Source organism: Scleropages formosus, chromosome 21 (assembly GCF_900964775.1).
Source record: "Scleropages formosus chromosome 21, fSclFor1.1, whole genome shotgun sequence".
Taxonomy (NCBI): domain Eukaryota; kingdom Metazoa; phylum Chordata; class Actinopteri; order Osteoglossiformes; family Osteoglossidae; genus Scleropages; species Scleropages formosus.
Genome location: NC_041826.1, coordinates 14,131,315 through 14,155,752, shown reverse-complemented (window position 1 = coordinate 14,155,752; position 24,438 = coordinate 14,131,315). Strand labels below are relative to the sequence as shown.

The 24,438-nt window shown below is 43.4% G+C and overlaps 1 protein-coding gene across 3 annotated transcripts in view; it reads left to right on the top strand.

The window, feature by feature from the left end:
* Positions 1–23,130, top strand: part of ccnd2a (cyclin D2, a) — a 116,242-nt gene extending 93,112 nt beyond the window's left edge. The window contains exons 1-5 of one of the 3 annotated variants that reach the window (XM_018726232.2): positions 4,057–4,464; positions 5,923–6,138; positions 10,178–10,337; positions 15,906–16,054; positions 21,655–23,130. In XM_018726232.2, the coding sequence (XP_018581748.1) occupies positions 4,270–4,464; positions 5,923–6,138; positions 10,178–10,337; positions 15,906–16,054; positions 21,655–21,843 (909 nt within the window). In that variant the 5' untranslated portion in view covers positions 4,057–4,269 and the 3' untranslated portion in view covers positions 21,844–23,130. Of the gene's footprint in view, positions 1–4,056; positions 4,465–5,413; positions 5,644–5,922; positions 6,139–10,177; positions 10,338–15,905; positions 16,055–21,654 lie in introns of those variants that run through there. The other 2 variants (XM_018726233.2, XM_018726234.2) reach the window with 2 other exon arrangements.
* The last annotated feature ends 1,308 nt before the right edge of the window (positions 23,131–24,438 follow it).

The window sequence follows — 24,438 nt, the reverse complement described above, 5'->3', positions numbered from 1 at the left end:
CCTAATAAGCCAATAATTGACTTCTGTCATAACCGGAGATTTCAAGAAATTTGCTAAAATACTTAAATACTGACTAACTTCTGAGCTATTTCAAATGGTACCCCTTACATTTTTCTGTACATGTGTCTTTTTACATAGAATTTCTCCCTACATTACTACCATTGTGCAGAATAGGGCACAAATATAACATTTTATTGTCTGTGTATGCATTTGAATTTTGACTAAGTTAGTTGTCGTGCAACTGGCAAAACAAAATGAAAAGTTACAAAGTGTTGCAAAAATAGGTAATAATAAGATGGGGTTATTTACACAGTATCCTAGAGGGAACGAGTTTTTTGCTGCAGCTGTTTGTGGGGTAGCTGTGCAGGTGTAGCCACATGAATGTTTTTCATTGTTTGTGAAATAGATTAATGCTGTTATCAGCTTTCTAAATTAGGCTTTGTGTGAGAAAATGGGGGTGTGGTTGGAAAACCTAATTACCTGCAACCTATGTGTGTTTCTTTCTTAGTTTAAAAAATGTGTGTAAAAAATATAAATGTAAAAAGCAAATGTTGGTCAATACATATTTTATCTCAATTTTGTACAGTACTTTGGAGAATTATACTGATGCATACGCACATTTATATGTTTTAAAGAAACAAATTATTTAGCTTATAAAAAATCTTGACAGTTTCACATTTGGTGCAGTAAACCTTCCAGTGTCTCAAGATATAGATGGAGCTGTATAATTTATTATGTTTTTCCATATATAAATTTCTTTGATGTACATTATTTTAAAGTATGTTCTTGGTGATAGTTTAAATCTTGTCTGTCACCTGTCTTATAATTCCCCACAATTTAAGAACAACGTGACACTTACATTCACATTTATAATGGTCCTTATGGTGTTCAGTTTTCTAGAATATATATTGCGAGAATATATTATATGTTACAGGTGCTGAGTGTCTAATTTGAGCCCCTAACAACCCTTTTCAGCTGACAGTTTCTTTGATAGACCTTTGCGATAATATACATTATGGAACAAAAAAATCATATTTATATCCGTGGTTTTCAGTGTAAATAAAAAAGTCAAAAACATCTATGTAAATCAAAAATGCTCAAATCAAATGTACTTTCATACGTAAACGTTATCGTGTTCATAATAGTACATTTAAGCATTACTAATACTAGGTAGGCATAACTAGTGGGGGAGGGGAGAAAGTGCCCCCCCCCCCCACCAAGTGTTCAAGGATGTCTAATTTGTCCCCCCAGTGTTTATGTATAACTCCATTGTGCGCCACGCGTATATTTTTGATCGCACCAGTATACATTCTTTAAGCTGTTACGCAACTGAAAACAGGAATGAAACATGAATGTTTCTGGTGCAGCACAAATCCCCCTTTAAACCAGCAGCGCGCGCTCCGCGACAGCTGTGACGTCATAAATCCGCGAAAACGCCGCGTGCTTGGTTCTCTTTCTTCGGAGCGCAACAATGAACCTCACGAGGTCATTAAAAGAAGACGGGAAGCGCTCAGAAAACGGTCTAATGCGGCTTCGTGGCTGTAGTGGCGTCGAATATACGTATAAGCATAATTGTTTTTCTTTTTTAGTTGTTCTTGAGAGGCTATTTATAGATATCGTATTTGATTACGCATACGTAAATGAAAATAAAAAAATGAGCAGTCATACACGAGGTGGAAAAGCTTTTGCCTTCCATTTAATTTGATTTCAGCTGCATCTGCTCTTCTCAAGTTGTTAAAGCGGTGTGTCATTTAACCCGAGTTGTCTACTTACAAAATAGACGCGCTCAACTTGTAGCCCTTCTCATTGTGGTAGGATAACATATGGCTCACTTTTATCTGTGCGCCAGGACTGTTAGACATCTGTTCTCCCAGAAATGTCATTAAAAATGAAAAAACGCCAATGCAAAGCCCACAATGGAAAGCCTAGGGCACGTGCGTTCACTCAAAAGAAAAGGTGCAACACTGGAACACATTAAAGAGTATATGTCTCCATTGTGCGGAAAATGAAAGAATACCTTGGGATATTCTGTGCAACATAATTACATTAATCCATGCTTTTAATGAAGAATCTCTCCGTAATGCGAGTACATTAGGAGAAATGTAACCACTTCTGTACAGGTGCTATTTGCACAGGTGTGGGTGCACAGAAACTGCTGTTACAACAGCACGTGATCCACTTTTCTTCACATGTCTATATTTTTGGCTAGTTCCCGAAAATAGAATGAAACTCTCATGCAGACTGCAGACAGCCTGCATTGGCGGAGCATGGGCTACATACTGTACTGAATGACTAGAAACAGATTGACGTGTGGAGCTCGAAGTGTTGCTCATCATCATTCTGTACTCTATTCCTGTTTCCGCGGAAGCCATAAACCCGCCAGTAATGCTCTGAGTTGTGTGTAGGCGCGTAAACGATCTGAAGAATTAAGTAATGAACAATAAATGCATTTCTGCGCAGTGCAGAGTCAGTCAATTACTGGTAACAAAATTTGAAAATCCCCAATATTATTTTGGACATGTGTACCATTTAGTTGTCAGGAAACAAGATTGTGAGCATTTTGTTACCATATCACATCAGTTAGCTGTGAATAATAAAATCCAGAAGTTATTTCCCCTTTTCACGAAAAATTGGAACCTGTCTTTACACTCCTTCTCTTAAAATGTAATTAAACAGTCATAGTTGAAATAAAAGTCTTTTCCTTCTATATAGAGGAAAACCGGGTGTTAAACTTTTATTCATGAAAGGATTCCAGTTGTCTTCAAGTAGAAATATTACAGTAGGATTTCAAATTTTTCAACACCTGGAGGTGGGTGCCAAAAATTGCGTTTATATATGAATCCTCTCGTATATGAAGAGGATCTGCAACCTGCATGCAGTCCACCCCTGGTGAAATCACGGGTATCAGAAACGGAACACGACGTTGTTCGCATGCAAGTAAACACGACCTAGTTAAACATTTTGCGCACAGCTCACATGTCATGTGCTTATAAAATGATGTACATCATGGCATGACACGTGCAGGTTGTTGAAAAAGCCGGTGCTTTCCCTTTTATTCTTTTTTTAAATGCCTGGCTGGTCCACTTCACTTCCTATCTGTGGTAGGTTACGGCATTTTCTGCATTGAACGCATACTTGTTTACAGAGACAGACTCGTTTCTGATATCCTAGTGTTTCATCACTTTCTCTTTTTGCTGCGATCCCAATGCGACAAGTTTTCAGCAGCACTGAGGTATGGTATATTACATCGCATAATGTGTGTGTGTACATATATATATATGTATATGTATATACAGCGGCACAAAACTTATAGCCTCAACTTTTTCTGCATTTCCTAGAAAGCTATCTTCTCCTGACCGCACGCATTTGGTGCAGGAGGGGGAGGAGGTGAGCAGCGCTTTAAATGTAACGGGGAAATGCACGATAGGGGTCACGTGCGGAACGGATTTACCTGCAGCCGGCACCCCCGATCAAATGTAAACGGCGTGTGTTGTGAAGGAGTAACTAAAAGAGGAAATGCCGCCGCTTTGCCACTTTATCGGCAAGCTTGTAATAGTTTTCCTGAAGTCGCCGTCCTGCAATTAAAGTCAAAGCCACAATACCCCACCCCCACCCGACACACACGACACTTACACCACGCAGCAGAGATAGTAAATAGAAAAGACCGATTGGGATTCAGAGCGTTGACTTTTGGCACAAACTTTAAAATATCCATGTGCGTAATTTCAGGTTGTTATATATGCATTGACAGTAAATGAGTAAATACCCAGTTTGGGTTTCATTCTTTCTGCGCATGTTGTTTGTATGTGTGTCCGTCCGCTAGTGACTGACTATATCAGGGTTAAAGGGAAGCTGCCGGGGGGGGGGCTCACGAGTGCGGACGAGACGAGTAGGTGAGAGAAGTTATTATAAAGAAAAAGAAGAAAGATGCGACATGCGTCAATATGTGCGATCCTCTGTACGTTTCGTGTGCGCGCGCGCGCGTATGAGAGAGAGCGCGCGCCCTACATAACACGGGCTGTTCCGTCATATTGCGTCACTCCGTGCTCAAAGGCAGCTCTTCAGAAAGTCGAAGCGCAGAGCAGATGAGGAGACGCAGTTAAGGGGGAGGCAGGACTCGTTCGCACAGCCCTGCAGTCTCACTTAATCTGTATGTTTCCGAAAAGACTGTGCGGCCAGTCTTTTGTTCCGCTCTGCAACTCCGACTGCACGACTGAATATCGGTAAAAAGAAAAGAAACAATTCTGGGAGGAAGAACTTGAGAGCACCATGGAACTGCTCTGCCTGGAGATGGACACTGTCATAAGAGCCCATCCCGACCCGAACATCCTGCACGATGACAGGGTTCTACAGAGCCTGCTGACCATCGAGGAAAGGTTCATACCGCAGTTTTCTTATTTCAAATGCGTCCAGAAGGACATTCAGCCCTATATGAGGCGGATGGTCGCCACATGGATGCTGGAGGTTTGTAGAGTTCTCTCTTCAGTCCCCGTTTCCGCGCTTCCCTTTCCCCCCCTGAACGAACGGCCTGAACGCATCGTCTTCTGCCGTGTCGACCGAAAACACAGGCGACATATTCGCAGGATTATGCTCACCAGTAGCATCAGTGCCATCCCTGATATTGTCCGCTTCTCTCCGTTTTGTTACGGAGCTTAGTTGTTGTGGAGCCAGAGTGAGTCTGTGCGGCTCGTTTTGTCAGAAAGTGAGGGAGGAAGTCTGAGGGAAAATTTTCAACAAGTGCGTGTGGCTAATGCAGAATTGCATACGGGGTTAGACGGGAAGGTGTTTTGTTGTGTATGTGTATGAAAATGTATACACGGCGCGTGTTATTTCCACGCATACGTGTGCAGATACTCGGTTCTGTGAGACAGTGAGTCGTATCGCCATGTTGGTTCCTGTGTGTATGACTACGACCGCGGCCACATTCAAAGAACCGGGTTGTCAGTTAAATCGTGTTAACACCCCCAGTAAAGCACTGGTTTGGATAGAAGGACATTTGTTCTGTGATATTTTCGAGAAATGGGAGTGGGGAAACTAAAGGGACATTTTGGAGAATTTGTCCAAAGTGCGGGCTGAGGGAGGCGGCCGGGCCTCAGCCCTGTTTCACTTCAGAGGACCGAAATCGAAAAGTGTCTCCGAGGAATTAAGTTCGTTAATCGATAATCCCTCTACAATTTCTTGTCATGAATAGTCGGAAACGAAAGGGGAGAATTTGGACTTTATTTTCATGTAAAAATTATCCAAATTTTCCCAACGTGGGATTTTATATAATTTTTGCAAACAATTATTTGCGGTCGACGATGACGCGTTCGCAAGCGACGGCGGAGCACCTACTTTAAAATGTGGACGTGTTTTTCGTATAAAATCTCATTTTCCAGTCTTATCAATTGTCGGGAAAGATGTGGAAGAGTCCGAATAACATTTGGAAGCGAAAAACTCGCTTCTGTATAATTTATTTGTATTTTTAAATATTTTATGAAAACATGACGAATTAAAAAAAGGTCCTCGTCGTCCCTGCGGCGCACGGGTTTTTGGCTGTGGTGATTGTGACTTTGAAATCATTTCGAAGGAACTGAAGGAATGGCGAATGTTTGGACAACTTTTACTGGACGGTCAATATTTTACGTAGTTTTTTTTAAGATTGTAAGTTAGGAGTTTATGTTACAGTGCCGGTTTGCAGTCGCTTTAATCGCAAGATGACATCCTGGTTTCGTTCCCGATTCCTCTCTTTTTCGTGAAAAGAGACCTTTAAGCGGTATCACGCGAACGCTGCTGTTATTTATATTTATTTTGTTCGTTTTTATGTGATTTCCGAAGGGGGGGAGCCACGTGCCGCGATGCGCCGCTCGCGAGCTTAACGTGTCGCTGCCCCCCCCATGTTCCCCTCCCCCTCCCCATCCCCATCCCCATCCCCCTCCCTAGGTCTGCGAGGAGCAGAAGTGCGAAGAAGAGGTCTTCCCCCTGGCTATGAACTACCTGGACAGGTACCTGTCCGTGGTGCCCACAAAGAAGTGCCATCTGCAGCTGCTGGGGGCCGTGTGCATGTTCCTCGCGTCCAAGCTGAAGGAAACGCGTCCGCTGACGGCTGAGAAGCTGTGCATCTACTCCGATAACTCCATCAGACTGCAGGAGCTTCTGGTAGGCAGGAGCTGCTGTCTCTGTCTGCACATTGCTAATTCACTTTACTAATTCAAGTGTCAGCATTAACGTTTATTTATTGCATCTTCCACATAAGTTGAAAGCAAAGCAGATCTGCTTATTGTAGTACATTTATATTTATTATACTGTACACGAACTGATCTTCGGTGATTTGGAAATTGTTTTGCGTCACTTTTCATGTCACTTTTGTCTTTCCCCAATAATGCTATCAACAGGCATACTCAGAGCTGTGTAGATGACATTTACAGCCTGTATTCGATGTGTGCTTTATGCCAAAGTACTGTTTCATTAATGCATAATGTTTTGGAAGTTAATAATTCAGATGCTTTATTAAGCCCACATCAGACCCGAGGTCCGACATAAATAGAAATCCTTTCTTGTGAGTCATTCTCTGTAAGGCAGTCTCTATCGCCACCTAGTGGCAGAAATTCGATGTTTCACTTTCACTGTGAAGCTGAGGTCACTGCTTCATTTTCAGTCTGATAACTGAAAGGACACAATTAATGGAACTCTGTAAATAAGGTCTTACACTAGATACATTACAACAATCACAAGTGGTAAGCAGTTTACTTTAACACTGTATACTTTGTGGATTTTGCTCAGTTCTTATATTTAAAATTAGTTGAAATTAGTGAATACCTAAGAATCCCAAATATGGAAACGTAGTAATCAATAGCCAGTTTTTTGCATATCAGTTGATTATCTTTTACCAAGTGGACTAATGGGTTCCTTCAAGGATAAACTGTTTTTGTCTGAGTTTAACATTTTGCTGTGCTTCTATTTCTGACTTGTAAGTTCTGTTAGGCTTTTAGGCTTACAGAACTCCGTTTCTGCAGGGTGGAGCATCTAGCTTCCCATTGACCCATTGCCTGTGTAGTGCTCCAGGCCTATATGTTTTGTGTAGTTTATTCTTTGTTCTTAGTGTTGGTTTCCTTGGAAGACGATTTCTTCGATTTTCTGCGCTTCTGAAAATTATATTTTCAGACATCAGATTCCCTGGAAATGAAATGTTGTAATGATCCCCAGTATTGAAATGATGGGTTTCCTGTCTGTGTTAAGGACTTCTTCTTCATTGCATGGTAATGAAGAGTAACCTTTAATCTTTGGTCACTCAGGGGATATCTTTTGGGTTTCTACTTGATGCATCTGTTTAATAAGCTGGCATGGATGAAATGGCTTCATGTTCCCTAATTTTTGTCCAACCCCTCAGCAGCCCCCACCTATCCTACTTGCTTCAGTCTGAGGTTCTCTACATGGGAGGTCTACAGAGCACAGAACTGCACCCAAACAATCAGCATAAAACTGTTACTGGGAGCAGGTTGGGCACTCATTGCTCTAAAAGCCCAGCGCTGGGTGTATGTCTTTGTGGGGGTGCAGTGGGGGCTCCCCGGAATGCACGGTGGTTTCCTGGCCTGCCAGCTCTTACCATCTAAGCAAGGGCTGCTCATTTGGATGATTGATAATAGAAAAGGAAACCAACGATCAGCTGAATAAGTCACATCAGTCCTTTTTTTCTTCTTCTCTTTTTATGGTGAAGAGTTCTTGTAAAAACTACCGCAGTAATGGAAGCATTTGATTGGACGCCCCTCACGGAGCAGCCTGACTGGAAGGATGTGGGTGCTGGAACTGTGCATGTGTTGCACAGGCCAGCGCTGACTCAGTGCAGCAGAGCTGCTGCCTGCTTCCGCCACTGGCGGCACGGACCCAGCAGCCACGCTGACGGCAGACGTTGCATGTGTTCTGGCAGCTTGAGCTGTGAGATGAGAGAACGGATAAACTTAGGAGGTCGATGTTCATTAGTCACAAAGAGAGGGGCCTCGCAGACAAATGACTTCTCATGATCGTAATCATAAGAACAGATCTTCTGCTACCTATATTAGCTCTCATTTCAGATATAATATTATACATTTCAGGCATGAAGTGAGGAAGCTGTTTAAATAAAAATTGGAATAAACCTCTTATACATGAGTTTAACAGTAGAATGCCCGTTTAATCACTTTGCCAAAAAAGTACAGCAAATGGAGAAATAGATTGGTCATACATACAGAAAATACTGAGCGCAGTGCACAGCAGCATTTTCAGGAAAATGTCTGCCAACATTCCAGAGTAACACCCTGATTTCCACCACTATGTTTCCGATATGAAGTCAGATTTTTACACTGGTTTTTATGCAAGTAAGGTTTAGGGAGTGTTGCTCACGGTATCCTGCCTACTCTGAGGGCAGTCATACGTGATTCATGTCAGCGGGCCGTTGTCTGGTAGGTCTGATTGGCTCTTAGATACTGGTTTCCCTATGCATCTGCCAAGAGGAGAGAAGAATGGGGTCAGGGTTCTTATTATTCATGAAGATCAGCAAGTCCCTATACAGAGACCTGTGGAACCTAAGCAAAGGATGGGTTCAGTGGTCAATGCAGACTGAGCAGCTGCCTTGAAGTGCAGCTCACCTTCAGGCCAGGGAAAGGTACTTGGCTAGAGGCTTGAAGCTGTGAGCAGTAGAGGGGTTAACCAACCAACTCCCCCCCCCCCTCCCCCTCGTGACTAAGTGCCTGTGGTTTGCTGGTGTGGAAAATCAACGTTCCTGTCCCAGTCACACGGACCCAGGCACCGGATCTCCCCCAAATTACTCACTGACCGTGGGGTTGCTCATGCCTTTGTCAGGGAGTGAAGGGGACAATGGTTCCTCAGACTCAACATGCTGCCGCAGACTAGAGGGCAAATGGAAGGCTGCTGAAATATAGCACAGTGCTGCATGCAGTCAGGCCATGACCATGGGTTGGGCAAGGCAGTTGTGTGACAGTACAACTGTAAAACAACTTCTTTGGAATGGCAAAAAAGTCATGTTATTGTACCTGTGTTATAACCTCTCATAAGTGCTTTTCTCCAAAGCGATGCACAAAAGTACAGTTCACCAACAGATGAAGAAATACAGATGCAGAAGTGATTCTGAAAGTACAATCAGTTATTCCAATACAAGTGTTTTTCCTGGCATAGACAACATGAGTAGCTGTATATAGAACTGATAGGGAGTACAGAAGGTTTTTTCCTAACTTAACAATGTATACTGCCTTGGCCAAAGGTGTCAGTGACATTTAATAAAGTATATTTTTAGTCCCAGGGTTGCTGATCAGATTGGAGAAGGTGTGCTGCTGCTTTACCCCTAAAAGACATTAATAATTTATACTGTGTTACGTTTGTAGATGAAAGTATCAGCAAAGCAACAAAATCATCAGAAAAAATTTCCCCACATATTCAATAGACATTATTTCCTGCCAGATTAAGGAAAAAGATATAAAGTTCACAGAGATACTTTAAATGTGTGTCTGTATTTTGTTTAATGGTAAGGGGTATGTTCCAGGGATTCAGATATAGAATGTAAATATGTCCGATGACAATGCAAGCTAAAGAACGTTCTTATGATTTCAAGCCTACAAATCAGTTCTTAACAGAAGTCAAGGGTTTGGAATTTCTGTAGGCACTGGCCTACATACCAGAATATACTGCAGCTTTGAAAAAAAGAAATAACAGCTGAAATTGCTGAGCAATAGTAGGAATACTAACTGGGCACTGGTTTTCATGCGAGTGGTTTTTTGCAGTGTGGCTTACTATAAATGACCCGTCTCTTGTTTCTGGTCTCCGGGTTGGACCTCTGATTGCATAGGACTGAGTTCTAAGAAGAGTGGCCTTCACACATCCTGTGACTCTCTTGTGGAAACTCCCCAGGTCCAAGAGAAATGCTGATGTGAGGTCAGGTGCATTTTTAAGAGCAGCTGCTAGCTAAAAGAAGTGTAACACAGCTGCTGTGTCTGTTCCCAACCTTGCAACCCTCAAATGTATGGCAATGGCTTGGAAGTTGGCACAAGGTTGACTTCTTTGCAGACAGGATACTATGGAGAGACAACAGCAACTGTGATATTGGCATAATGAAGGGGCAAGGGGCTAGTTTGGGTATTTTATTCCCACAGTCTTTTCCTCCTACTCAAGAGAGCCTTCCACCCTCACTACCTGTTCCTCCCCCCAGGAGTGGGAGCTGGTTGTTCTTGGAAAGTTGAAGTGGAACCTGGCAGCAGTCACCCCCAACGACTTCATCGAGCACATTGTCCGAAAGCTTCCCCTGCCTATGGAGAAGGTGGCACTGGTCCGCAAGCACGCACAGACCTTCATCGCCTTGTGCGCCACAGGTGGGCCAGAGCCTTGCTGCGGTTAATCTTAGCCATACTGTGGAAAAAGTCACCTGTGTCTCTCCCAATTTCTTGCACTGATCCTTACACCCAATGGTTTCAATAGTATGCTGGCAGTAAGGGTCCTAGGCTCTTCACGGTCTTGCTGTTCTGTATCTCATTGCAGTTCAGTAGCACCATGACTGAAGTCCAGTAGTTGTAAGTACAGTGAGTTCATTAGCCTAATATGTGACTATATTTATGTATAATGAAGGAAAAGAGCAGATGATGTAATGCCAAGGGGTTACCAGTAACTTTACAGATGTCACGCCTACGCCTCTTCTCTCCTCTTTTGTAACTTTTCACACTATTTTGTAAGTTAGGGTAATAAGGATTCTGTTGCCAAGTTAAAAGGGTGCAGCTTTCTTGCATCAACATCTTGGTAGACGTTGCAAAATACATTCCCCTGCTGTCCCCGCAGCAACCATGTGAAATGAAAGTGGACTTCTAAGTAACAATGACTTTGGTAACTTCAATCGACTTGCTTTATGGGTCAGTCACTAAATGTCATGCCTTGTAATTTAAGAGAGATCTATTACCATGGGAAAGTATGTTAACCAAAAAAAGCACACACACACAAGCATATTGGGGAATATTTCAGAGCTCTGGTGTCTAATTGTACCCTGTGTGCCTGTTTCGTGTGTTCCGAAGATGTGTCAGACCTTGAACAGTGTGTGTGGAGTTTCGATGGCCTCAGGGGAAAAAGGTGAGGGGTGACTGCAGATCATCTGGATGCAGGAGAAGGCCTTTGTAACTGGGCACAAGGTGGATAGCTTCTCAAAGTTCAAACAGACTGGGTGGTGTCCCGGGTGCAGGGTCTGGGGGCTGGGTGGGGGATGAGAACTTTAAAATGATCTAATGGGACAGCAAAGAGAGCAAAAGAGAGTGTGGAATGGTAAGGGAGACATGACGATGTTGTTTCCACAGGATTCAACAGCTGAGAATGTCTTGTTTTAATATGATTTCCAGCTGTCTGTTCTCACACCACATTATGACTATGGTGTAACGGCTTCTCGTTGTGGGGGAACTTTGGTGTCCTGTCCTAGAGTGTGATCTCCCACAATCAACTCTATAACAAGGAGTCAGCATATCTTAAACCCTCTTGTATCATTTTAAATGTCCCCTTTTCCCTGATCTACTATATCATGGGGAAGACATGATGTAGGCTTGGTAGGTTGTAATGGAAGATGAGATGGGCTCTTCATACATGGCTCGCTGGCCATGATGAGAACGCCCTAAATGTGTCCCGCAGGAATTAACGCAAATTCGTTGGTAGACCCTATATGCAAGGGTGTGGCCCAGGAAGGAACTTGTACTTTACTGCTGTAGCCTACTTATTAAAAACTTTGCTTAGCAGTCAGACTGAACATATTTTCTCTCAGTGAAGAGAGGTTTTCATTTCAATGTGACTTGCAGTGTACTACTGCAACATTGGATCTGCAGCATGTATGATGGACTAACAGTTACATCTTCAAGTGCGGAGAGTAGAAGATTTGGCAGATTATAAATGTAAATAATGTCCCCAGCTCCTCAGAGATTCTGTAGAGTAAAAAGTGTGTAAGAAACCCATTAGAAAGGTACGTCTATCAGAAGGGGCCCAAAAAGAGGAGTTACCCACAATGTTTCTGATTGGTGTGTTTAGCTACATAAATTATTCAACGGTGACCACGAATGCATTGAGGTTCAGTTTGGCGACATTCAATATTCGGTTCAATAAGAACGGCTCCCTCTTTGAAAACTTTTATAAAACATCCCTGTAGTGTAACACAAGAAAATGGGACAAAAGGTTTTGAAGGTGATTTGTTTTAATGCCCTGCCAGCCCACACCCCATCTGTTGAAAAATTCCTATTTTAGGCTCTTGGAAGGATCCTATCAGGTGGCAGGGTCTGGATTGCTATTAATTCATAACAAGAGAGGCACTGAGAGCTATATGCAAATAGGCTGGACCTGGATGGAAGGGAACAAAAGCAATTCCCCCTCTGGATTTCAGAAGTGCATGTGTGGGGGAACAGTTGGGGGTACTTGATGGGGTTGGGGACATTGCCATTCCTTCAGCCCAGGTGCACACAAGGATTATGAAAGCTAGACCAAACTTGTTAAGAGATTATGTCAAGCTGCTCCTTAGAGGAGAGACTGCCCAACTCAGTTCATGTATTTACCACGAAAGGTAGATGGATCCAGCTTTCATCACATCTGCCAGAGACATGAGATCAGAACTGGTCCAGTCTGACCAATGAAGTGTATCTCCACCTACTAGAGTAATAATTGTTGGCAGGTATTTGCGTTTAAAGTGTCAGGGGCAGTTCGTGCATAGTGATTAGCGCTGCTACCTTTGGACACACGGGTTGCATGTTTGAATCCCACCTATTGTTGTAGTGCCCTTTAGCAAAGTATTTACCCTAAATTGCTCTAGTCAAAAAATTACGCAGCTGTATAAATAGGTAAATAATTGTAAGTCAGTTTGAGGGAAAAAAGCATCAGCTAAACGAATAAATATGAAGTGGCTTGGGGATGGTTACCTGGAGGACTTTCTTCTAGAGTAACCCCCACCCATCAGGTACTGAACTGCATCTGTTAAAGATTCACCTGTTGCCAGGTTTGTTTTCCATTAGCTCAGCTGGTTCCGCTTCCTGACAGAATGGAAAAAGGCACATGTTTAAAGTTGTCTAAGGGAGCTGACATTGGTTGGTGGAAGGAAGGAAGGAGGCTACATACTCTGAAACACCTGAGAGCACAAACTATTTTAGAAGGTCAAGCTAGTCAGAAGTTCAAAATAATGATGAATGTGTCATTTGTTGTATTCCTACTCAGTGCTATTACTATTGCCACCAAGAGTAAAGTAACACTGTGAGTGAAATACCTCCAAAATTTTGCTGGTTTTTTTGCTCATATGAGGTTGGGCTCCTGGATACTATAGGATACTGTGCATAACCAGCCTGGGAGACAAAAATTAGTTGTTTATCATGTGTCCAGTGTGCACATCTAGATTAATGATGACACCTGGACTGACCATTAATTTCCCACCCAAGGTGGCTGTGATTCAGATGCAGCTGGACTAAGGGAATGTTTTTGTATTGCAGCTTTCTGACAAAAGAACTTCCAGGACAGGTCTCTTTGCTCAGTGTTCATTTCTTCCCTCACCCCCAGTGATCAGCCCATCCTGTAAATACACATTGTCCTGTTGAGGTCTGTCCCGGACGTTCCTGCAGACACCAGGTCTACCGACATCGGAACCGCAATCAGGGTCACACGCTTTCCCTGCAGCGTTCGGACACAGTACTTCTTTGTGCATGCCTGTCGTGCCAAGGCATCTGCCCGAGTTCATATCCTCCACGTGCCCCTTATCCATAGGCCTGAGATTCCCAATGTGATGTGGCAGGGGCAGACGGACTCTGTCTTTCAGAGTGGGTGCAGCAGATGGCTTCAGGGTCTCAAAATTCGTCCCAGTTTAGCATTCATCCCAGCACACAGACCCTGGGGATTATGAGATGTTTGTGCCTACACACTGGGGTTTTCTCCAGAGCTGTCTGTTACACCTGCCCTGATGAACTCCATACTCCCAGGGTCTTGGCCTTGTGATCTAGGAGGTTGGCTACCTGTTTTATACACTGGTCCTGAGTGAGAGTGAGGCTAATGGAAGTGCAAGAAAGGTGCCCATTTCATATGCTGTCACCACTGCAGCATAACTCAACTCTTGCCACATGGTGCTGCTGGACACGGCAGAGTAATAGAGTTATACAAATTTTTTGCACTGAATGGTTTTTTGGTACTTGATCTAAGTCACTGTTAGGTAAATACATAAGGTGAATTAATAATGAAATCTCTTTTCTTTGAAGGTTCTGTTTTTGTCAGGTTTTTCCAAAAGGTTGTTGATGTCTTTTTATTCCTGGTATCAGTAGATGTCAACAGAATTCAAACCTCAGGATTTAAACCCTTTTAAATATAATGCACTTTTGACATTTATGCAGCACACAAGGACTTGCGTCATTGACATTGAAACTTTTATGTAGTGAGCGTTGCCCACCCATGAATGGAGCATCTGGCCTGGGTAGCACGAAGTCCTGGTAAAAAAAAAAATTAAAAAACTAGTTTCCAGCAAATGGACACACACTTTACACTGGTGATGCAGGTTTTGAGATCATATTTAGTTCTGTGACTCTGACCCTACCTTCCTCTTCCACATGAGCTGAGAATTATCTTTAATGGGCCACTGCATAGGTGCATCCCAGCTCTTTATTTCCATTTATTTACTCACACAGCCTCCTGAGGTAAAGATCACGAGTTTTTGAGTGATAAAAGGCTATAAAGGGTTACCTGTTCCATTGTGAAAGGTGCCACTGCACTACAGAGTTTGATTTACAGTTCAATATGACAATATTTTAATGTGGCAGCTGGTTGTTGTCAAAGTGCTGTCCTTTCCTTCAAACCTATAGGTGGCCTGGTAGCCAAGCAGTGGACGCAAGGGTTCGGGTGGGAGTGGATCTTTTCGTTAACAAAAAGGAAAAAAAATAACCCAATTAAATCTTGACACAGCAAAGAATAATGTGGAGCTTAGTCATGCCCCCCACCCCAGTTGGTGTTAGAGACAGGCTGGAAGGGTGAGGAATGGGTATAATCAAACATTGTGCTCTGTAGTGTGAAATGAGGAGGTATCCCCCAACAAAGAGCCCTCCCTTTGCTGCCTGCCACACTCAGCCCTATGCTAATGGTTGTACTTGGTTAATATGCAAAAATTTATTTTCAAAAAATGCAGAAGAGCTCTCACAAATACAAATTGCCTGCCTTTTTTTTGTGTCAAAAGCGTGACATGTGGGCCTTTTCAGAGCATGAAAACCCATGGGACTTGTTTGTGGAGAGGGAAGCAGAGCTTTGAGTGGAGTATAAGAAGAGAGCTACAGGTCAGTAGGGGGGTGACAGACGTAGTGGAGCAGTGTCTGAAGCTTGTCCCCCCTCTTTTTCCTCAGTCACTCGCTTTTTTAGGCTTCCAGTCCATTCCCTGTCCCATTTGCATTCTCAGTGACAACGGGAAGCTGACAAGGTTCACAGCCCTTAAGGCGCATACCCTTACTGCACATGCAAGAAAGCCTACAGCAGAGAGCACTGGTGCGATGACTGTGGCCCATTTTCAGACTCCTTCCAAGAGCCTCCAGATCGTTATTCTCTTCTTTTTTTTTTTTTTTTTTCCAGGGAGTACAAAACTTCCTGGAGGTGGTGGAATGCTACTCAGGATAGGGTAGCATGGATACTCTACAGCTGTCCTACAAGCCCATCTCAATGTCCATCTCATTGTCCTGAGTCTGTTGTTACAAATGGTTGAGCGCTATCCCAATGGAAGTTACCTTTTTACGACATACTCGTTTCATCTCGATAATTGCAAAGCAGTCTGTTCGTCTTTCTGGCCAGAATAGACTGTACTACATGTAACAAATTTTCGTAAGTCTTCATGTCTAGTGGGATTGGAGTGATGACTTTTGCCCTGTGCTTTCAGATAAGCTGCTCTCAAAAATAAGTGTCTTGTTTTTCCTTAGAGTTCAACTTTGCGCTGTACCCACCATCCATGATTGCTACTGGCAGTGTGGGGGCAGCCATATGTGGACTTCAGCTGGACAGTGGTGACCAGAGCTTGCTGGGGGACAATCTAAGTGACCTGCTGGCCAAGATCACCAATACAGAAGTGGTGAGTGGTCCCGACTTCATCTGTGTGCTACTGCTGTTTATTTGTCATAGTTATAATTTTTGATCATTAGTGCTTTAAGATATTGAGGTCTTGTCACGTCCACACCCACAACACAAGCAACAACACCTGACTCTGCTCTAGCTCCTGATTAATCGCTCACCCTATAAAGACCCTCTTCAGCTCCCGTACCGTTGCGGAATCTCGTCTGGGACAACCTCCCTTCCTCGCGTTACTTCGCACACACACTTACTCTATTCTCTGTTCACGATCTCCGGTTTTTGACTCCTTGCTTCGTTTTCTGACCACGTCCATGGATCCTCGTTCCTGTCCTGTTAGCCGTTTGACCGACCCTTCACCTGTACCTGGTTTTGAGAACTTATCTCTTCCCTCAACTTCAGACGAACAATGCTGCACTTGGGTTCAGCCGTCCCGACTCCCTGTATTCCGCGTGACAGGTCTACCACAACCAATATGTTTCTTTAGGAGAATTTTCTGAATATCTATAGTGTTCACTTTTACCAAAGTTTTTTGAGTCAAATAAAAGACAGAAAAGGACAGGGTCTTCAGATGGCATAGTTGGTAGATCCTGCAACCTTGGGCTCAAAAGACCCAGGTTTGAATTACTCAACCTATTGAACCAGCAAAAATTACCCAGCTATATAAATAGACCAATCATTGTTAGTAGCTTAATGCATATATTACACACACACACACAATGTCTACAAGTGGTGTTGTGGCCATCCGGAGACTAACCCAGCAGCACAGGGCAGAGGGCTGAAGGGAGTGGGGACACACTCCGAACGGGACGCCTGTCCGCTGCAAGGCACCCCAAGCTGGACTCGAATCCCAGACCCAACACAGAGCAGGCCCTGGCTAGACCCACTGCCCCCCCCCCTCCAACAGGTATATTAGTTTGGAGTAGATTGTCAGCTTAATGAGTAAATGTAAATGCTGTAGCCATAAATAAAATAGTTCTTCAGAGAGGATGAAAAAATAAAACATGTTGGACGGGTTACAAATAATAAAGAGGGTCCCTAAAACAAGCCTGTGATTGGGCCTCCTTCTCATGAGCACCTGCAAAACATGGGACTATAAGAGCAACAGGAACCGGGCTGGTATGCACACAGCTCTGGTCAGAGGAACTCACTAACTCTGCTTGTTTGCTGTACGCATTGGAGAAACAACTAGGAGCTTCAGCTTGAATCCCAGTGGGTGGTTGGCACCAGGGCAGCAGACACTGGAAGAGTTGTCGGCCACAGTGGAACAACGCGTGGGCAGATGCTGCCGTCAAGCCACCAAACCCTGTCGGTATCCATGGAGGGAATGAGCTCTTGGGCTACGCTGTGGGCTTAGCATGGGGCTGCCAGTGATGGCATTTACCCCATCCTCACCACACCTTCCCCACAGCACATTCCTATTTCTTTGGCTTAGGGTGGAGATACTGCCTACAACAAGCTAGCAATTAGATGTTCTGTCCAGAGTTGTAGGCCAGTTCCACAGAGCTAGACACTGACTCAGGAGTGGCCCTTGCTGGAAATCCACTGGTTAATTGCATTCAGGTAATTTTTCCCATAACTCAGCTGGCTTCCTGGATCGGAGTGGCCCTGAACTGAATACCCTGCAGCACTCCAGCAGAAAGGTAGAACCAGGCAGTATTGTGGTTGCTTGTAGCATAGTTGTCCTCATAAGCCAACCACAGCCACAGGCTCCAATTAGGGTTGGGTGGACCTATCTCTTGTCATGATGAAGCCTGACGACATTTGTAGAGATAGGTAACAGATAGTGGTTTTTGATAAAGGTACTCCGCCAGAGACAGGACTTCTCAAAAGTCATGTTGTAACGTTTTCTCTTGCAGCTGCAGAAACTTTGGGAGTAGTGTGGCGCTAAGGCTGCCGTTGTGGCCTTTTATCCTGGTGCCTCACCCAGACCATACCAGCATTCTACAGTGGTGGATACCAGGCTTTACAAGAACCAAGGGAACACAGGAACTGACAAGCTGTCAAGTCTTCTGTTGTTCCGTGAATGCACCACATCCTAACGTCTGTGGAGCTCTAGTTAAGAAAAGATAAAAATGGCAATCTGACTCAGTGGCATGGTGTTGGATGCGGCAAAAAATATGAGCCAGCACAGTTCAGCTATTGGTTTGCTGCAAATTCCTGGAAGTTTTTGAATCACTCTTCTGCAGTGGCACACTGTGGTGAAATATACAAAACATTTGACATTACATTTTAATGAGTTTTTAAACCTTTGAGTTAAAAAACAAACTGTGTGCTTAAAGCTGTAGTTTAAATTTGTGCAGCAAGTAGCGTAGTGAGTCAGAGCCACCACCTTGCACTCATAAGACCTGGATTCAAATCCTATTCCTGCTATAGGACCCTTGGACAAGGTACTTACCCTGAATTGCTCCATTAAAAATGACCATGCTTTATAAATGAGTAAATTATTTAGAGCAGCTTTGGAGAAAAGCATTAGTTAAATCCACAAGTAATAATTATGAAATCAGTTAAAACACTTCAGATTTTTTAAATTAAATTCATTTCTCAAGCTCAAATAGAGCTTTGTTTTAACAGTTTGAGGGTCACTTACTGCTAAAGTTGACCTTAAAAATTAAATGTGAATGCAAGGCCATCTCTAATTGGTGCCTGGTCAGCTTGTAAAGCTCTTGTCTCTCCATCACTAATAAAGACCAGGTATTACTTTTAGGAGACAGCATATGTTTCGGTATTTAATGGAGCAGGAGATAAAGACATGACATGAGTGAGTCATGGGGGCTTGGGTATAAGACAGTTCCGTTCTGCTTGACTTGGATTTAGTCCTTCAATCGTTCATCTTCTTCAGTCCCTGTAAAATACCACCTTCCTCCATCCTTCCCTCCCACAGTCTATTCTATTTGGCCCTCCCTCTTCACCTACCTCTGAACCCCCTCACACAGCACTTCCTTCACTACCTGCAGTTCTTCTCCTTTACAGGAATGTGGTCGTTAGGCTCCAGGGGGGTCACCAGCAGCTCCACTAAGAAGTTAGGTGGGATCCCTCAGGTGTTATCTAATGAAAGCTAGATGTCTTTCAAGCTAAGATGTAGATTATATCTTCGGATAGTGACCAACGCCCCTAAATAAAAAACAAAACAGTCACCTTTTGTGATTAATGCATTTTAAAACCTGACAAAGTTTAAAGTAAGTTGCCCTGGAACGTATGTGACCACAAACACACAAGGAAGTGATACAGAATTAGTGTACAACAGTAAGGAAATTACTGCAGTACAGTGGCAGTACATGACAAAATCAGATGCATTTTTGTATTGGATTTTTTTTTTTTAAACACCTTGCAGAAATAACTCTTGGTGGTGACTTTGCAACATCTAAAACTTAAAACACGGACAGTGAAGGAAATGAACTATATGCCTGAGACATTACTAGTAATAAATCCCATATATTTCTGAATGTCTGGTTATTTTTGCCACCCAAGTCCAAAGCACTGCCTTCTTTTTGGTGCTTTTCATATCATTCAGTCAGAAATAATTTTCATTCCATCACTTTTTCATTTTTTACTGCTGGGTTTCTCAGTCTGTGTCACTATTTGGGTAGCATGACATACCTGTTTGTCACCGCTGTGGCTCTATTCCTTTGTTCACATTCTCAGGGAGATGTGGGTGTGGGTCACTTGGTGTTTAATCTCAGTGCTGTGCCCGCCAGTCCACACAGCACCACCATTTACTATGTCTGAACTTGAAGCTCCATTTGCAGAACACTGTATGGGTTTCCAGTAGTCACACATTGAATCCATTAAAGGCTCTTGAATTAAGCCTTTTGGTCTTGGCGCAGGATACAGACCGTTCCTATAAAGAGCGGTGGACAGGGCAGGGAGGGGAAAGGAGCTGGTGGGGGAGTATTGCTGTCTTTTAAGAAGTTCGGTTTTGCATTCTTGTGGTAACCCACAGGCAGTTCTTTTACATGTTTTATGCTTTAGTTAATTTTCTCAGAGGAATTTATTTTTTTATGACTAATGGAGAACATTGTGGTGGAAAGCAGTGAGTGCTATAGGCGATTACAGTAATGCCAGCTGGTGTTCGGCCCATGTCACCAGTTGGGGTCTTATGAACCACGCCTTGCTAGAAGGTGTCCCTGACCCATATCTCCTCCAGCTGATGATGTGCTTGCTTTTGCAGCCCTTCCACTGGTCCTTTACTGTTGGTAGCCATGTTGGTTTTATACATTCCAAAGCTTCTTATTATTCTTTTATTTCATGAAGTAGCTCAAAACAAACTTGGAGGAACTTCCTGTAGAGTTGTGACAAAACTTATGCCACCAAGGGCCCCCAGTGTAGCCATCTGTTTCTGCAGTCCACTGTACTACTGAAGGAGAGACCTTGAGTGGCAGTCCCTTTGGACTTTGTTCTAACAGGGAAGCCCTTGTCTGGTTGCAGCAGTCATAATACAGGCTCAGACAGCAGCCCATCGGGGTTTAATTAGCTGTGAATTTCAAAGGAATGCATGCCACCCCGCAAGCTGTTCCTTAACCACCCCCATCTCCCGCCAGGCTGTAGGGCCTCCCAGAGTGGCCTGATTTAGATATGCAAAGAGAGGAGTGTATAGTGTATAGTCTGTTTGTGTGTCTGGTTGTTTTTGCAGTTCCACATAATCACACCAGAGGGCATGTACATATACATGGTAACAGAACGGTACTGTATTACAGAGGACTTCAGCTGATACTGCTCAGTATCATGGCATTAGGTCTGTTTCCCTTCCCATCCACCTCAGGTGTGGTCCACCCTTACCCCCCCAAGCAGGTTGGCACAGCAGCTCTCATCTCTGTTCCAGCCCCTAAAGCAGTCTCTCCATTCCCACAAGGTCTACTGCTTATCTCTGGGTTTTGCCGCTCCATTCCCAGGTCTCACTCTAATGGCTTTGAAACTGGGGAGGGGTGTAAATTTGGGGCAGTGGGGGGCAGGGGTTCTCAGGAGGGTTTTCTGTTTCTTCTTGCGGCCCTTTGAAGCTGTAACCCGATCTCTGCTAGCCTCTGTCAGGTGGGGCCCCTTCAGGCAGAGGCCAGTCCTTGTTTAAGACACCCCCTCATGTTCCCAGAAGATATGGATGTAATTAACATAGCCTTAGCAATACCTGTGTTTTCATAGTTGTCAAGACAACCAGCCTTGTGTTTTGATGGGAGCTTGGTGTTCCTGATGTCATACAGGCCTTTCCTTCAAAAGTGTGTGGCAGTTTTATGCTGCTGTGGGGATTCTCCAGTTTGGTCAGGTGACACTAAAGTGATTGCTGCTGAGTTCGAATGTTGCACTCCATTGTGGTAGCAGCAGCATCAGCCAGCGCTGTGTTTGCGCTTGGTCATCTCAGTGCAACTCGCCACACACCTGAGGTGTTTGTTACACGACCACATTGCCGCTTAGTACATCTAATGTGGGAAATCCGCTTCCAGCCCATCTAAAGTGAAGAGTCACTGGCTTTGTTTTGGCATGGATGAAGTAATATTGTAAATGATTAAAAAGAAATTTTAACTTTCTACAGTGACACTTTGGGCGTGAATTTTTTCAGCAAGTCTCTTCAATGAGACTGTGACTGAACACAGCTGTGTTCTGTGTCCACAGGACTGCCTGAAAGAGTGCCAAGAGCAGATCGAGCAGGTCCTCTTGAAGAGTTTGCAGGAAGGTCGGCGGCGGCAACAGCCACAGCAACACCACCAGGAGCAGGAGGGTCGACCTGGCGGTCACAAGGGCTTGGAGGAGCAGGACCAATCCAGCACACCCACAGACGTCAGAGACGTCAATCTCCAGTGAGCCCTGTGCGATGGCCACATGGGCTAACCACCACACCCCAGAAAAAACAACAAAAAAAACAAGGAAAAAACAAACAGCCACAAAAAGTGCTTGATTGTACTTTCTATTTTCTTCTACAAAACGTGCTCCCATGTGTACTTATATTTTACAAAATACAAGCTATTTTAGATATGAAATACATGTTTTTAAAGGTTTCAAATTAAAACAAAAATATCTATTGTGCCTCAAAAATATAGAAGGGAAGCCAGTCTTATTTTGCATACTCTTTTTATATGCATAAGTTAAATTATATTTGATAAGAAATTTATGATGAAGAGCTTGTGAAAAGATTTGAATATAGTGGCACACGCAACCCCTGGACCTGTGTACAAGGTATAGGATCAGTGTAGGGGATACTTTGTGTTTTATCTTGTTTTTTGTGAGGGTCATGTGTGCCTAGGATTAAGGCAGCGCATGCTTTGCGAGTGAGGGCTTACGGGCCGAGCTGGGCGGGTGCGCAGCTGGACTGAAAACTGCCAAGCAACACTCAGTAAGCAGAGGGGGGGAACCCCACATCTGGGATCCACCATGTATGAACCTATTTAGTCTATTATTATTCATAAGATGATGATGATTATTATTATTATTATATTTTAATTTTACATTTCATTATATTTTTATGGCTATATCTGCCGCTCTGAATGCTTTTTGCCTGATATTAGCTTGTGTAATACGTCCGTCCTTTAGTTTGACGTGTGCACATGTGCTTGGGAGTCTGTCTCATGCTGGGCAGTGCCTGGCTGGATGGCACTGAGCGAGAGGAAAGGGGTTTAAGATGTTCCCATAACCTGCTTGTCACTGCCTGGAACCCATAGGTTACCATGCAATATTGACATTCATGTATAGTGTATTTTTATTTTAATATGTTGTTTGGTTCACTTTATTTTGTAATTTTATGAGAGGACCCTGTGGGTGCTTTTAGTTAACGGAAGGGGGCGTTAGCATAATAGTAGATTGAGAATGTAGGTGTGTTTCTGTGAGAGCAGGTAGCCCTAGAGGGAAGCCGAGTAGTGTGGATGGATGAACTGCTGGGTTAGCCAGAAAGTTGGGTCGGAAGAGGCTGTGTAGGACAGGAGCAGGTAGGGTGAGTTTCTAAGCAGCAAGAGATGTGAAGGCTGGGCAGGGAGTAACACATAGAAAGACATTTTGGCTGACCTGTTGCCAAGCTAACTTAAACGTTCCCAGAAATAAAAAAATGACTCACAGAAAGGTTATCCCAGACTTACTGTCCAGTTAATTCCGCAGACCTAAGAGTCTGGAGTAACAGTGCATGGGTCATTAGTGGCTCTGCTGCCCTGCATTTTACTGACCCTCAATTGCCCCAGATGTGTTATACTTTATGACGGGAAGGTACTTTCACTCTGGCAGAGGAAGAATGAAATGGGTGACAGTATAGCTGATGTTTTCTGGGCTTTGTTTTTCTTTAAATCATGAACCCATGTGTTAGGTGTTCCAATATCGATAGCTTGTCAGTGTGTATGTTAATCCTAAACGCCTTTGAAAGAGGACATTCCACCTGAAAACATTCCAAAAAAGATTTGGAGGTTGACAAAGTGGTCCGACCACTTTATTTTAAAATAAAATAACTGAAGAGAAATAAACCAATGCAAGTTAAAAAGGCTATAGGTAGGATTTGCAATTTTTTTTTTTTTTTTTAAGATGATCAAGTCATGAATTTTACTTGAATTTTGTCTGCTTCATAGCAAAAAATATCACCTGAATGGTGTACAAAACAAAAAAAAACAGTGACATTTCTTAAATGTAAGTCTTTTGCACATGTTCTGAGAGCAACTGTTGCTTCCTTCAGAAAGATTAAGCTGTTCTGTCAGAAGCCGCCTTCTAAGCAAATTTGTGTCTCGCTGCTGTCCATGGTGGTGTTGTAGTGATCTGTGCTCTGAGACAGTGTAGCCCTCACGTACACTCAGCCAGTTCTTGTCTCTCAAAAAGACATGCTGCTCCTTACGGTTTGATAAGTATGGGGTGTAATAAGTTTCCAAAACTTTCACGCTGAAACTGATTAAGTTGTAGAAGAGACATGGGGCTACAGCTGCAGCACAATCTGTCTTACTGGTCATGCAGAATTCTGGAACAGCTCCAGAGGCATATCGCTTTTATTTGGAGAAGGAGGGGATTTGCTTTAGTTCTATTATTTGTGTGGAATACAAAACAGGAGGGGAGGGGCTGAGGTTCAGTAAGTTGAGTATGTAGTCACAGTTGATTCCAAAAAAGAGGCATTGTTAATGACATTTTTGCTTGGAGTATTTCAGCTTTCTCCTTCACAGCATTTACAATAACACCCACCCCACCAGCCATTCAGTGTACTGTAACTTCTTATTCCACAAGTTCATTGATTATGACAAGGTTTTTTAATGTGCTCTGTAAGGTGGCTATGGGTTAGTAATTTGCTATGAATAGGGAAAAACGATACATGTTTTCTTGTTTTAATGTGGGAGGTCTTGGAGTTAGATATGATATTCCAAAGTAAATAGAGATGAAAAGTCTGTTATGACATAAAATTTTGTATTTGATTTTTTTTTTCCTTATTTTCGCGCTGCT